This window comes from Monopterus albus, unplaced genomic scaffold (assembly GCF_001952655.1).
Source record: "Monopterus albus unplaced genomic scaffold, M_albus_1.0 scaffold194.1, whole genome shotgun sequence".
Taxonomy (NCBI): Eukaryota; Metazoa; Chordata; class Actinopteri; order Synbranchiformes; family Synbranchidae; genus Monopterus; species Monopterus albus.
The window spans coordinates 728,954-743,665 of record NW_018128074.1 but is presented as its reverse complement, the minus strand read 5'-3'; the positions used below and the strand labels follow the sequence as shown (position 1 = coordinate 743,665).

Sequence of the window (14,712 nt, the reverse complement as noted above, 5' to 3'; positions counted from 1 at the left end):
ATTCTGTGTTTTTCTGTCAATATGGGGTGCTGTGTGTACATTAATGAGGAAAAAAATGAACTTAAATGATTTTAGCATATGGCTGCAATATAACAAAGAGTGAAAAATTTAAGGGGTCTGAATACTTTCTGTACCCACTGTAGATGCACGTTTTATTTGCAAAAAACAGAACGTGGCAGACTGCTAGCTCTTCTAGATATGAGAAACCATGAGCATGTATGAGTGTGTGTGTGTGTGGGTGGGTGGAAGCGAAGGGGGGGATGTTAAGCGCTGAGAAAGCTGCCCGCCTGCCTGCCTGCCTGTCCGTACTCACATTCAATGTACTGCTGTAGCTGGATGAAGTCGACAGGGTTCAGTTCCTTCACCTCTGGGTTTGTGGGGGTGGACATGTTGCGCTAACTGCCTGCCTGTGCACAGACGAGAGAAACAGTGAGATGCAGAGAAAAGAGAAGGTGGGTGCACAGTAGCCCGCTTCTTTGTAAAACACAAAAGCATGGCTGCAAGCAAAAGATAGCATCTGCCACCTCGCACTGTAAAAATTCACACTCAACATCCAAACTCTGAGTGATGCAGAAGCGACTATCTGTAGAATCACGCAGAGCATCCGCAGTCAACACTGTACACGTGTGAAAAGGTATTTTCTCTTCTGGTAAATACAATGGCTGTTTATATTAGGCAAACCACCTTATATGCTATTGACAAAGCCACAGTCATTTTTTATTATGTGTGTAGACAGAAACATTTTCTTGTACGAGATTCTGAAATGTGATCTAACTGCCATATACGTATAAGCGATTTTGTCTCGACTACACACTGTGTTTATTTTACGTTTAACATCTGTAACATGTGACCAGCCACTCAGAACTGGGCCAAAAGTCTGGTAGAAACTGTGTCAGGCTAAACCTACCCATGATACCTTAACTCTGGGGATTTTCTGCACCCAAAATCTTTTTCCATACACTCGCTGGCTCATTTAAAACTTATAAAATATCACATATGGGGAGGGTTTAGTTTGGGTTAGCAGAAGAGAATACAGTGTCGAGATAAACCATTATAATTTGCAAAGAGGTCAAAAAAACCAAACTGGCTTGTCAAGGGAACTGTCAAGGGAACTCCCCTTTAAACTAAAGGAAGTAACTCAAATGTCATACAAGACTGAAAGTGACCATAAAAGCTGATTCTGACACAGAATGGGGACATACAATCACAATAAAAACTGCTAAAGCATGTCATTGTGAAATGCTTAGTGTGAAGACTGAATGAACATTCAGTGGGCTCGATATGCATGCTTTCATCAGAAGTGTGTTACAACCACTCTTAAAACATGGAAGTTGACTAATGACAGGAAAACAAACAAACATATCTAGTCAATAAGTGAAGGAAGCAGTAGGACTAGGTAACGGTACATCCTGTTTATTAACATTATGATTGAGGCTTTATGCTGATAAAATGGTGCAATAGCAAACAGTGATAAATCAATACAACAATGCAGAATTTAAAGAATGTCTGAAATGAAATCAGTATATTTTACAATGATGTTTATTGACATTTGTTTTTCTGATTCACTGACATGTTTTGTTCATGGTAAGAAGAGCTTTTACATTTTATCCTGAGAGCTAAGACACATGTTCACATCTTTCCCTTCATCTTCATTGCATAAGATGTTAACCCTTCTGTGGCAGTGTGGTAAGTGTGCTGCGGTGTTCGATACCCAGACTCAGATGGGTATCTTCTGTTTTAGATCTATTGTTCTACGTACTGTGGGCACATCAGTGGCTCTATTTATAGGCCCCCACTATTCTGACTGGTGTGTGATAAATTTGGTGGCTTAGTGTTTGCACCTGGAAAAAACTGTGCTCGTCGAGCTCAAAGGGCGATGACGTGAGTTTACTATTGACTGCATGTGTTTGCAAAATGAGCAGCATATGTGGTGCAATGATTCACTTGTGAGCACTTTTGTTGTTTTGCAAGAAAAAGAGTTTTACAAATGGAAAGTGGAAAGTGTGTATCTTTTGAGGGCCGAGGGAAGGGTGTGGGTTTCTGTGCTGGGGGAGCCAACTGGCAATCAAGAAGAACTGGAACTGTGTTACAACAAAACATGTTTGTAGAAGTGAAAGGACACTTTTTACATTTACAAACAAAATGTGGGTTGATTTACCAATAAAATGCTCAGTTCACTGCTCTCGAGAGTTGTGTTGCTACTTAGTGTGGTATGAGGAGTAGCTTATTGATAAGTGAAAGACTCAGTCAGTTTACTGCCTTTATGACTCCTCTGTACTTGTTTCATCTCCACTTATTGCACCATTTTACGATTTACCATTACGATTACCATCTGTTATCTATACTGCTTATCCTAACAAGGGTTGCTACAGCCAATCCCAGCTGATACTGGACAGAGACAGTCTATCAGAGGGCTGACATGTAGACAAACAACCACACCCAGGGGCAATTTAGAGTCGCCAGTCAACCTGAGCTGCATGTCTTTGGACTGTGGGAGGGAGCCGGAGCACCGGGAGAAAACCCAAGCAGGAACAGGGAGAACATGCAGACTCCACGCAGAAAGGCCCCGGGTCGGCCGGGACTCAAACCTGAAGCCTTCTTGCTGTGAGGCGACAGTGCTAACCACTGCGCCAATGTGCCGCCATTACCATTAACCTGTAATCATCAGTTGTTCAGCAAAAGCTACAAAGTCTCACTTTAAAGGATTGAGCCCATAAATGTTTTCTATATCTGCAGAATGTTTTGCCATCCCAGCTGTAGAACCTCATATTTTCCTGAAACTTGCCTGACTTGTGTCAACCATCACAGCAGCAACTGGATCAGGTTTTGTCTAAACTACATTACCATTATGAGGTAAGATTTTAAACCAGTCTACAATCTAATGAAGCTTTAAAAACAATCATTTCTTTTTATGAATCTGACGCTCCTGCTTTTCTATTCCAACCATCGACTGCCGTTCATATATAACTATATTAAACTCAATTATCAGACTGTTTAAGCTTATTTGACGTCCATTCCAACGCTTTGGAAAATGATTAGGAGTAAAGAAGTGCGCCACAGGAGCTAGTCAGTTTGGCATCCAGCAGTGATTCCAGTAATTTCCCACAAAACACTGTAAAGGTTCCCACGAGGGGGGAAGAGTTTAAAATTAGAATAAGATAAATATACTGAACCCGGTTTTGAAGAGTTACATACACATGCTGTAAATCTGCTGTCTGATACCTAGAAATATCTTACCATCAACCACACAAATACAAAGTGAAAGTGAATTAAAGACAGTGTTGTTTTCAGTCCAGGCTGTTCACACTTTTGTGCACAGGTGTTACTGCACAGGCTGCACATCATCAATTGCAGCCAGTATCAATGACGGCTGTCTGCACTGAATAGAAAATCAGAGCTCTTAAATGACAGAGTGCACTGAGAAAATGAAAGAGTCTGAATAACACCCACTTCTTACATGTGATCCATATGCTCTTTGGATTCTGAAAGGTTCACACTGTCCTCAGTAATTCCCCCAAAAGGTCAGCATCGTTGCCTAGCAGTTCTGTTGATGCAGCCGATCAGGTGGGCTAGTATGGTGATAAAAATACTATCAAAAATGGTACAAATGCGTGTTTAACGTTTTGTCTGTAACAAGCCATTTGTGTGTGTGTCATGAGGATCACAAATGCGTGCTGCGCAATCTGCACGTATAAAGCCATTTGTGTGTGTGTGTGTGTGTCATGCTGTACAAACTGCACATAAAACACATTTTACAAATGCTTAAAATCGATTTTTTGTGTGCAGTTCTTTAGAAAGTACGTACACAGTGTTACCTACGCATGCGTGGATCGTCTAACACACGAATCACTAGTGATGTGACGTTCCGTATCGAGGCTTCGAAGCTTGTGCCGAGTAGGGGAGGGGGCGTTTCCGCGATGCGGTATCGAGGCTTTCGTGATGACGTCCGAAGCCTCGCTGCCCGGCTGTACCACGTGACTGATTCAGGAAGTGGTTCGGATTTTCAAAAAAAAGAATTCGCCTGCCACAGTGGAGAAACTGTTGTTTTTAAATAAAAACCAATGATGTGTCCCCTAAACCATAATCACTGGCCATACCTCAACGTTACAAAAGCACAATCATTGTCCATACCCCAACCCCAACCCCCCTCACCTCACTGTAAATAATCATTTCCAAATAATCATTTTCCATACTGCCAGTATATATATATACACAGTATACTGGCATCACTACAATATACATGTTTTGCTTACTTCTTCATTTTGCTGACAGTTTTCTGCAAAATGCCACACACTTCAAATTCATGCCAACTGATATTGTTGCATCCAGTAGTCTACTACTGGAGTCCTACTAGAGCAAATGAAGCTTCAAGAAGCTTTGCTGGAGTGAACCAATTGGATGAAAGCTTCATTGCTTCATGAAGCTTCATCTGCCCATCACTACGAATCACCTTCCGGGCACACACGGATTTTTGAGAGTGTTTTTCCGCACTCTCAAAAGTCCACAATCCACGAATGCACGGTGCGTTTAAGGACACGTGGAAAACTCGAACATCTGAGTTTCCAAACCTGTTTCCCAAACAAAAGTATTTACACAACGCTATTCCAAATGGACATTACATAAAATAAACAAAAATATCTAATACATAACACGTTTTATAATTGCGACGTGCAGTGGTGGTATTAAGAGGTGAATTAAGTCGGGTAAGTCTCCACTGAAGGCCAGGTACCAAATGCACGGCCCGCCACAGTTTAATATATATAAAAAATGTCCATTTGGAATAGCGTTGTGTAAATACTTTTGTTTGGGAAACAGGTTTGGAAACTCAGATGTCCGAGTTTTCCACGTGTCCTTAAACGCACCATGCATTCGTGGATCGTGGACTTTTGAGAGTGCGGAAAAACACTCTCAAAAATCCGTGTGTGCGCGGAAGGTGATTCGTGTGTGTTAGACGATCCACGCATGCGTAGGTAACAATGTGTACCTACTTTCTAAAGAACTGCACACAAAAAAAATCGATTTTAAGCATTTGTAAAATGTGTTTTATGTGCAGTTTGTACAGCATGACACACACACACAAATGGCTTGTTACAGACAAAACGTTAAACACGCATTTGTAACATTTTTGATAGTATTTTATCTCCATAGGCCTCCACAGGTCTGTATCGACAGCGAAGCCACACATGAAGGAACCATTAAAAGCCATCTGTTACTGCTCACCTGATTAAAGCGTGAAGCTAAAAATACAGTCCTGACTCAATCTTCACTGTCTTCTAAATAAACTAAAAATAGGGCTTCTGAGGTTTATTCACACATAAAAGACAGCTCTTATTTCAGATAACTCCCAGGTGTTCTTTATGCTTTCCAGAGGGGTGTGATGCATCATGTCTACTTTGCATCCTCACTGAAAGACTAGCATCGTCATTATTGTCTGGTTCAACAACATCTTGGGCCTGTCTGAGTAATCTGATTCCTCACTTCCTGATTAGATAATGATTTGCATGCATGGTGCACTATGGCAATCAGGACCAGAGGAAGAGGCATCTCCTGCACTTAGAGGACAAGTGTTATATGTACTGAGCCACTTGTCTCCACTCTATAACACTGAATGGAGTTCTGAAAAGTAATGGCACCATCTAAATGAGCTTACTGAAGCAAGCATAAATATTTCAGGAGGTCCCAGGTCTTCTGAAGACTTACTACAGACAGCGTGACGTACTGTTTCTGGCCAGACTCAATAATGTTACACTGCTGGGCTAAAGTTAACTAGAAGATGCTTTATGAGGGAACTGTTTATGCTGCTTTTGTGTTGTAGAGTTTCTGTTGTGTAGACAGACTGATTTAAATGCAGGCTAACAGGAGTCACGTTGCCATCGCTCAGTGTGATTTACATGTTTAGAATAGGTTTGCTCGACTGACACACGACCTCTGTTTGAAAACACTGTTCAGTGTCACTCCACATAAACAGTACAGAATAAATGGTGCAGCATTTGTTTTGAACAGAAACATACAAACGCTACAGCCTAGTGGCGCTAGGCCAGGCCACTTCTGGATCTTTAAACAGCTGTAAAGAACAACTAAAGTGGCTCTTCCAGTAGCAACAGCCTGTAAACACGACATCCACTCCCATCTCTGACAAACCATCTGTTTAGAGCCTGACACCCACTTTTACTTCTGACCGCTCCACTAAATAAAAAACCTTCAAAGCAACTGCTTCATAAAAATTCACACAGTGAAATAACTGAAGGGTTAAAATGGACGGTTCAGTTGGCATTTTCCTTTACACGTGCCATCCATTTAATTATGAACCCTTAATGTCATGATGTAAAACTGTCATCAACCATAAAACACTCTCTTTACAAGACTCATTTCAAAGTAAACTTGGGGATGACCTTTTTCCAGCAGGCTAATGTTTGTGCAAGCTGCCATAACTCCCACGCCTTGTGTCAAGGAAATCTGCTGTTTTGCAACACTCGCAGGGTGCAAGCCACTGACTCCGTCACTCTGCGGTTGGAAAACACCACGCATGTTCTTTCAACCGGGGCTGATGTCTAAATCTTATGTTGAGCATTTGCAACAATTCTCTTTCCTGAAGTGTGTGCAGACTTCCTTAGATTAACAGAAGGGGGGAGGACAGACGCGCTTGGCTGCTATGGAAAGTGTTTCCCTCCATCAGCTGCTCTCCGTCAGAGCGCTGCCACGGGCGACTAACAGGTAGGAGGAGGCAAAAGCAGAGAGGGAGGCAGGCAGCTGATGGAAGGGCGAGCACAGAGAGTAGCTGTGAGTCTTCCCCCTCGTTTGGCCTTCAGAAATTGCATTTGCAACATGCAGATGCTGCTGTGACTCATTTCATAGTCAGGGGAATACTCCCTCACTATAAATGAGCTGTGTGCTCAAAGGATCACTTGGCAAGATGGTACAAACTAACAGGAGTAATTTACTTAGTGGTTGGACACATCATTTAAGTATTGCTAGGACATAAGCACTACTTCATCTGGTTGTTTTACATATGTGGCTTAGTTCAGTATTGTGGTATTGTGCTAGCAAATACTATATATAGAGATAGCTAGATAGAAACAAAGGGGTATATTTTTCATTTTTAATCGGTGTTATGCACAGCATGGCCCAGGGTAAGGTAGTAATATGGATCTAGTCAGTGCTAGATCATCAGTTGAGTAATCTTTTTGCATAATGATGTAAGAAATAGGGTCAAAGGTAACGGCAAGGTCATTTTTAAAACAGGGACCACTTTGTCTGTTACTATATTTGAAGAATCCTGTGTTAATCAAACTACAGCAGGCTCTAGTTCATAGGACCACACTGGAGAAATTGAACACAACAAACATGGACTGTAAATCAGACACAAAAACTAAACAAAAACCCAAAAGACATTCACCACAGTATGAATCACTGACTTGTTGGACATTGTAGGCGAAGCTTTGCTCGCTCCCTGCCTTCAAAGTGAGGACTGCCCATCACTCACAGTTGAATGGGACTTACATAATAGCTTTATGTGGAGGCAGCCTTGTAGAACACCATGCAGCGTGACAAAAACCTCAAACCTGCCCAGACTTGTGAGGGTGCACGCTGTCATACAGCAACCACACTGCTTTTAAGGTGCAAGTTTCTGTACGTTATCAGGGGCTCTCATCTGGTCTGCCCACAGATTTAACCAGAGCTCAAAATGAAACAACATTAAATGTCATATTCAGATAAGCGGAGGAAAAGGGATGGATGGACAAATGTCATATTTTCCAGTGATTCAGACTGAAATGCAATCCCACACCCTTCTAGGATCAGTCATTCATGGATCACGGTCTTCAGAAAGAACTAAAATCTATGTGATTACATCTGTGCATGTGAATTATTCTATGATGTGATAATAAAGTACTGACAGTTTGTGTGAGAAAGGCAAAATGGCTGAAATCACAGTGGTAATACAGGATTCAGGCAGCCTGTGGGGGCTCATTAGTAAAGGAAGTGAAGGCTAAACACAAAATACCGTACATCTGTTGTATTTAGAGAAGTGAAATAACCGGTAAACAAAAGGTATTAGTGCCATTTCTCACATCATGCTAGTCATGTTGAAGGATACCATTTATAAATTTGCCTAAACCAGCGATAACAAAATGCCCTAAATTCTCCTTCATTCACAGCCTCGAGCCTCTGATGGAAACAGTAACAAAGGAACAACTGGCCTGACTACAGTACTGACTGTCTATGGCTGAAAACTCTCTTGCAGCTAGGAACAAACGAACACCACCGAGACTCTCCAGCATTGAAATAACCTGCCTGTAATGAACCCAGCTCAGCTGGGAGCCTGTCGCAGAGAAATAAAGTGGCAATAAAACTGGGAGTTCAGGCAACGAGGGAGCAATGCAGACCTAACTATAAACACTCTCCTGTATGGTTTGTTTTTCCTATTAAAGACTGAAAGTCACCATCCCCATTTGCACTCAAATGAAGTGGAGCTTTAAGTAAACAATGGTCACACATCAGTGATGGTGCCCACCAACGCCCACCATCATCAGCAGAACTTCACACAGAGGAGGGTTTTATTATGCCAGAATCACCAAAAAAAACACAATGAAAATCCTCTGGGTGTTGTGTTTCTACTTGTGTTAGGTTTCCCTGTTCCCACTGGTACAGACAGCATCATGTCCTGAAACATAATCTCACCTGGGAGTCACCTCAAATAAAATCCTATTAAATAGGCACCATAACTCCATAAACCCGTTTGCTCAATGTACTGTACCAAACTGAATTGTAGCATGTACTCAAGCAAGTTTGAGTAAAACACAGAGTGCAGGCCATTACACCAGTGTATCTCCAAATATTCCAAACAGCCCTAAATGCTCACCAGTTTTTATCTGACAGATGAATTGCTGGGTTCTCTAACTAGCACAGACTAAGAGAAGGGTTCCCTCTCAGCAGCCTGACATGGCACACTGCTGCAGGACTGACAAGGCAGAGGACAGTGGATTAAAACTCAATAGGCCTGCCCTGATGGTAGTGATGAATGACTCTGTTATTAACACACGACTGTGTAGCACTCACTCTAAAAAAGCCACACAGTCAGAACTGAAACGCGTCAAGTTACCAGATGCATCTGTCAATTTCACATTCAGTTCTTCACAGCGGCACAAACACAACAGGCTAAACTGATCCCACCGCATTAGACTGACGTTTAACTGCAGCTAAATGCCCTCAGAGCTGCAATGAAACTTCCCTCAATACGTTGTGCTCGGACCTCTTACTGCTTGTTTTTCAGTTATTTACCTTTCGCCGCTCCGTTGTTAGTCTTTGCTTAAATCGTCGCGGTGCGGCACAATAACAGGTCCAAATCCGGGCTTCAGACGCGAACCGAAGTGGCCGTTAACTTGAAACGGAGGCTTCAGACAGGCCGGGGAAGTGGAAGCAGGGAACTAGTGCGGAGCTGAGACTAAGTGAGACGATCCCTCCTGTCAAGCACCGCCTCAGCTGCTCTGCGCCCTCCCCGCCCCGCCGCCGCCCGCTAGACCGAGCGCGGGCGCATCCATCCGCGAACGCGTAAAGTAACGCTGATTAAAATTACGGAACTGTAATATGTAGAAGTGTAATTATCGTTCTACCCTATTAAAGGAAATCAAAGTGGCCTAGTTCATTTCTCTGAGTAATGCTTTTAACAAACTAATACAGTCGAACTCTCACAGGGGCCATTAGTCTACGTTTAGTACTTTTACTTCTAACTTGCTCACAATATATTTACCCTGTGCCACTTCAGGTCCCCCATCACTGTGTACTGGCCTCGGGTAGTTGTGCAGTACATTTCAAATGAATAAAGCTGCTTGTACAGATGTGTTTGTGTCGTTTTCATACATTCTGAGGTGCATGATGGCCGACCTGGGGACTGCTGTAAGCCTTGAACCAAGCAGCCACATCACAGTGGGTGTAGACAAAAACAGAGCCACAGTATTTGGTAAAGCTGATTTCACATTCCATTGAGCACAATGGTGAGGGATTAGGATGTACAATGAGGTTGGGGCTGGCAAGAGGACGGACGCACAGTGAGTCAGGTCAGACTAGTCAGACCTTCCTCCCTCAGAGTTTTGAGGTTAAACTTTCCTCTTCATTCTTTTAACCTGGAACAGCACTTCTCTTCCACACATCTCCTCCTCCCTGCCCTGATTTCTTAAAAGCACCAACTTGAATGAAGCCTTTACATAATTCATTCAGCTGATGTGCCCTCAGGAAACTGAGCTCCCTCCAGATCTCTGAGGACATGGTGTGGTAAAATAAGGAACTGCATTTTTTTCCTAATTAAAACGCTAAATTTAAACTCTTTTTTTAATCCCAGTGAGGAAATGCGTTCTTTTGGGATGAAGCTGGAGATTTTATTACTTTGTCTGTACAACACAGTACATAACAACACAAAACAAATTAAAACATTAACCAGGAAAATAATAAAGGGCACAATCAAACCTTATATTTACTGCATTTGTGTGGCCGTGTATACCAGAAACTTCAGTCTTGTTTAACTTACTACAACAAGTGACCAACTGTGAAACAGTGTGGCTCTCAAAAGCCATCCTTCTACAATCTTTCAACCTTTGTACACCCCCCCAGGCTGTGGTTTTCAGTGACGCTTCAGTGAATTCAGTCGGCTAACTGTGAACAGTGAGAAGCTCTATGTCTATATTTCAATCATCAGATGACAGTGGGATCACCTAACAAGTGAGCCATTGTGATTTGTCAGATAATTCATTATACAGTACATATGTAAATCTTGAATGTTAAAATTCAGATTTAACACTTCAACTGGACCCAACATACAGATTATATTCATATACACAACTGGGGCAACAAAGAAAACACAAAATCATTTTTTCGTCTCGCAGTGAACTTCAAATGCACCGGAAAAAAAGGCAGATTTCCATACATCAAACTGTAACGTCTTCAAGCATGTTTGCGTAAAAGGCAACACAATAAATAAACATGGCACAAAAGATTTGGGCAATCTAAACTGAGAAGCACAATGTTGTGGAAAATATTCACAGGAACCTAAATACTAAAGCAAGCGTGACATTCCTGCAGACAGTAACACAGGCTGACTGAACAGAAATGGGATAAACAAAATCACAATCTAATTACAGTGAGAAGAATACAAGTATGACATTTATAATTCAATATAGTATTTGTATTTACAAGCATTTATACAACTGGGGACTCTAAATGGGGGTTCAAGCTCACCACTACATGGGAGAAAAAGAATCAGATCATATAATGCAGTAAATATAAACCTTGTAAACATCACATCTCACCTTAGATATCAGTCAGATTAGGTTTCTGTTTGCCAGGTTCATTATGTATTTGTCCTTACTTTAAGGCATAAGTTTCAAGCTTAGGAGTAAACCTCTAAGATTTTTAAGCCAGATTTATTCAGGTTTCACTCCACTGAGGGAAAACCTACTCATCACAGCAAACCCCCAAGCAAAACGTCCCCACTTGCCTCGGAGCCAGCTCTGCTAGCTGTACGGTTATAGGATCTCCTCCACGCCGTGAGCGAAGATCATGACCAGGCCGGGCTCCAGGATCATATCCTCCCCCATATGCTGATTCTCACAGGCCATCACCACCACCGCCTGCTTGCCAGGGATTCGCTTGGCAACATAGTTCTCATAATAGCGCCTGTTCATCTGCCGTGTCTCAAGAGTGGCCAGTCCCTGTGGCCAGTTCCGCTCGTGGGCGTTCTCGATCAGGTCGTTCACAATTGAGAGAGGACAGCCGCTGTCGATGAGCGAGCGTTTGATGACTGCCTGGAGCACAGCGTCAGGGGTGGAGATCATGCCACCCCAACGTGTCACTCTGGCAGGCTGCATGGAGTTCACCCACCTGAAGATAACGATAAAACCACAAAAAATTAGCAACATTAGCTCTGTGACAACACTGATCTTAGAATACTAAGCGGGGAACGATGAAGGCATTTCACTTACTCCAAGATCTCATTGTACTCAATGCTCTCCTCGAGGTTTTGCAGGTTAGGATTAGCGCTGCGGATTGCTCTCATGTAGGCTTTTAACAGCTGAATGTCCCGTTTCTGGAAATGAAAAGTGCCATCTTCAGTGGCTCATCTCACAAGATCCCATAGATATAAACAGCAATTTATAACTGAAAAGCTGCACAGTAACTTCACATGCTGGAAACAGTTACGGGCGTTTGGAGCTTTTGGGGCAATGTGTTTAACAAATACATGCATCTTGTATTTTGTAATGAAGAAACTCAGTGCAGGAGTGCATTCACTGATGTCCATGGCAAAGAGAAATAAGATAATCCAGGCTGGAGACTGATAAGACATTAACTGTGCATAGAGACAATCCACTGACAGAAGAGAGAGCGAGACAGTGCAGTTGGTATTCGTGTATCGATACTCTGGAAACTGAGTACTGAAAGTTTTTCAAATATTCAGAATTGATATGTATCGAAACTCAATATTTTTGACAAAATTATCAACTAGGTGTTATGGAAAGAGAAATACACTCTTGGTTCTTTTCTATATCTGTTTTAAAAACATTTCTAAACAGTGTTTTTCAGGATGTGGCCCATCAAGTATTTCATTACTGAGCAAGGAAACATTCTTACTTGCTCTCCCAACTGGTGTTTATGCTCTGCCACAGTTTTCTCCAGCTCTGAAATCTTTGTCTGTTGCTGCTGGACGACGCTCCGCAAGTGTTTGATGCAGTTGTGGTTGGGGAGCTCATCTTTGGGCATCTCAAGCCTGTAAAAGTAGGGGAGATAGAAATACAGGAGAGGAAACAGAGACAGACTTAATACCATACCATACTGAAATCAGGTATTTCTGCAAATCATATAATACTCTACAGCATGAATATTTGATGGTGGTTATTATTTCTATAGGTCGCTTTGATTTAGCAAGTGTTCTGATAAGCTAAATCTGTCACTTAGGACAGACCTTAGGCACTGGTCAAATGGCTGAAGATGAATTCTTAACCACTGCACCCAACAGTTACAATGTCATGTACATTATTCTGCCAAATGGCTCCCACTCACCCACATCCCTCCTCACAGTTGACAGGCCTTTTGGGGTTGTGCTCACAGTCTTTGAGGTGCGACTGCAGCTGGTCCAGCCGCAGCGTGGCTGTGCAGCCAAAGCTCGCATTGTCACAGCTGATCTGGAGTTTGGACAGCATGTTGCGCATTATGCGGGGCACCGGCCGGAGGTGAGCTAGTGTTACTACTGTACGGTCAACAGGACAAATCTGCTGCTGGGCAAACCACTGTGTTATACAGGCATTGCAGAAAGCATGCTCGCAGTGTGGCGCCTGAAAACCAAATGAAAACCAAAAATTCTAAACAATATGTAAAACTCGGATAAAATTAAGGGAGGGTGATTTGTCAGACAGACACTTGCCTGCACTGGTTCTTCTAGCACTCCACTACATATTGGGCACAGCAGGTCTTCATCCACTTCCCCTTGGAACCTGGTAACGTCGTACCCCATGGTACATTCCTGGGACCTACAACCTCCTGCAGAATCACATAGCCAAGCAAATTAGGTCTTCATATAATTTAAATACAAAAGATAGATACTTCATCTATCTAAAGAATATTTTAAGCCTACCTCACTCACAAGATGGCTCAGATGCTTCCATTCAGCTCTTGATGTAGCGCTGACACATCTGGCAGAGAGAATCTGGCTGTCCAGAGATACATGAACACTCCCTGTAAAACATGATGACAATATTCATGCTGATTATTTCATTTTCAAGACTACTGGTTGAATGATCGAGCTGATTTATGCTGAATAACCACAGCATAAAACAACATATATGCAGCTTGTATTCAAACATATTTAAATGACCCAGAGATCAGTTATTTTCAAGCTTCCTCATAAAAATCAGCCAAATCATAACCTTTACTGGGGTAAGTTTTTAAAAAGTCTTACGGCATGACTTATAAAAACTGTAAAAGAAACAAATGACTAAAGCATTTGGAGAACACAGCTGTATTTATACACACCCGAAAGCCTAAAAGCCATGTCCTTGATCCATAACGAGGCGTGATTTTCTAACGGTACCCTCGACATGTGAAACTGCAGCAGCATAGTTTCCACATTTGGGGGGACAATTTTATTGTCCCAGCTGGTTGGTGGCTGACCTAATTTTGGTGAAAGCAGCACCCACCGGTGTAAATCCTTAAATCCTTCGTTTTCTTTCTCGCATCCCACTCAGCATACTTTGCAAGCGAGCTAACCCTCTATGCTAACGTTAGCTACTAACGCGATCTTAATTCGCTGTTAATATTGTACTACATCGCAATACGTTTGGGCACAAGCTACATTAGTATAATCTTTAATAAATAACCCAATGCTCGAGTCCAGGTATCAGTATATTTTGATCGTCTCATGAATTAGCTAAACGTGGTTAAGGCTGGCTAACTAGCTAGCTCTGTTAGCGTCACGGTACCGTTGGTTTCATCTGGATATTAGCTATCGAGCTAACCTGACAGCCTTCATTGTGGACAATCTACAGCGACAAATGGCTATTCAGAGTCAGTCACATTATAAATAATTATCATAACTGTTTGATATACTTACTTAAGCATGTAGTAAAATGGTTGTAATCACGATGTTTATGTGCTTTCAAACGTCCTACTGTACCTACTAGCTTGCTAGCTACGTTCTGTGCTACATCTTGGACTTCTGCGTCACTGATA

General features: G+C 42.2%; 2 protein-coding genes across 5 annotated transcripts in view; both read right to left on the bottom strand.

The window, feature by feature from the left end:
* Positions 1 to 9,479, bottom strand: part of dgkaa (diacylglycerol kinase, alpha a) — a 20,945-nt gene extending 11,466 nt beyond the window's left edge. Inside the window, exons 1-2 of one of the 3 annotated variants that reach the window (XM_020617826.1) lie at positions 9,280 to 9,479; positions 314 to 407 (exon numbers count right to left, since the gene is read on the bottom strand). In XM_020617826.1, coding sequence (XP_020473482.1) covers positions 314 to 389 — 76 coding nt within the window. In that variant the 5' untranslated portion in view covers positions 390 to 407; positions 9,280 to 9,479. Of the gene's footprint in view, positions 1 to 313; positions 408 to 3,450; positions 3,558 to 9,279 lie in introns of those variants that run through there. The other 2 variants (XM_020617827.1, XM_020617829.1) reach the window with 2 other exon arrangements.
* Positions 9,480 to 10,359: 880 nt separating this feature from the next.
* On the bottom strand, positions 10,360 to 14,712 carry rnf41 (ring finger protein 41). Of its 2 annotated transcripts, none has more exons than XM_020617840.1 (7): positions 14,594 to 14,712; positions 13,619 to 13,719; positions 13,409 to 13,524; positions 13,048 to 13,319; positions 12,619 to 12,754; positions 11,973 to 12,076; positions 10,360 to 11,871 (listed from the first exon to the last, which is right to left on the bottom strand). In XM_020617840.1, the coding sequence occupies exons 3-7, from the start codon at positions 13,496 to 13,498 to the stop codon at positions 11,517 to 11,519; spliced, it is 957 nt and encodes a 318-aa protein (XP_020473496.1). In that variant the 5' UTR covers positions 13,499 to 13,524; positions 13,619 to 13,719; positions 14,594 to 14,712; the 3' UTR covers positions 10,360 to 11,516. The 2 variants fall into 2 exon arrangements, with proteins under 2 accessions (XP_020473496.1, XP_020473497.1); XM_020617841.1 differs by having other exon boundaries at positions 13,628 to 13,719.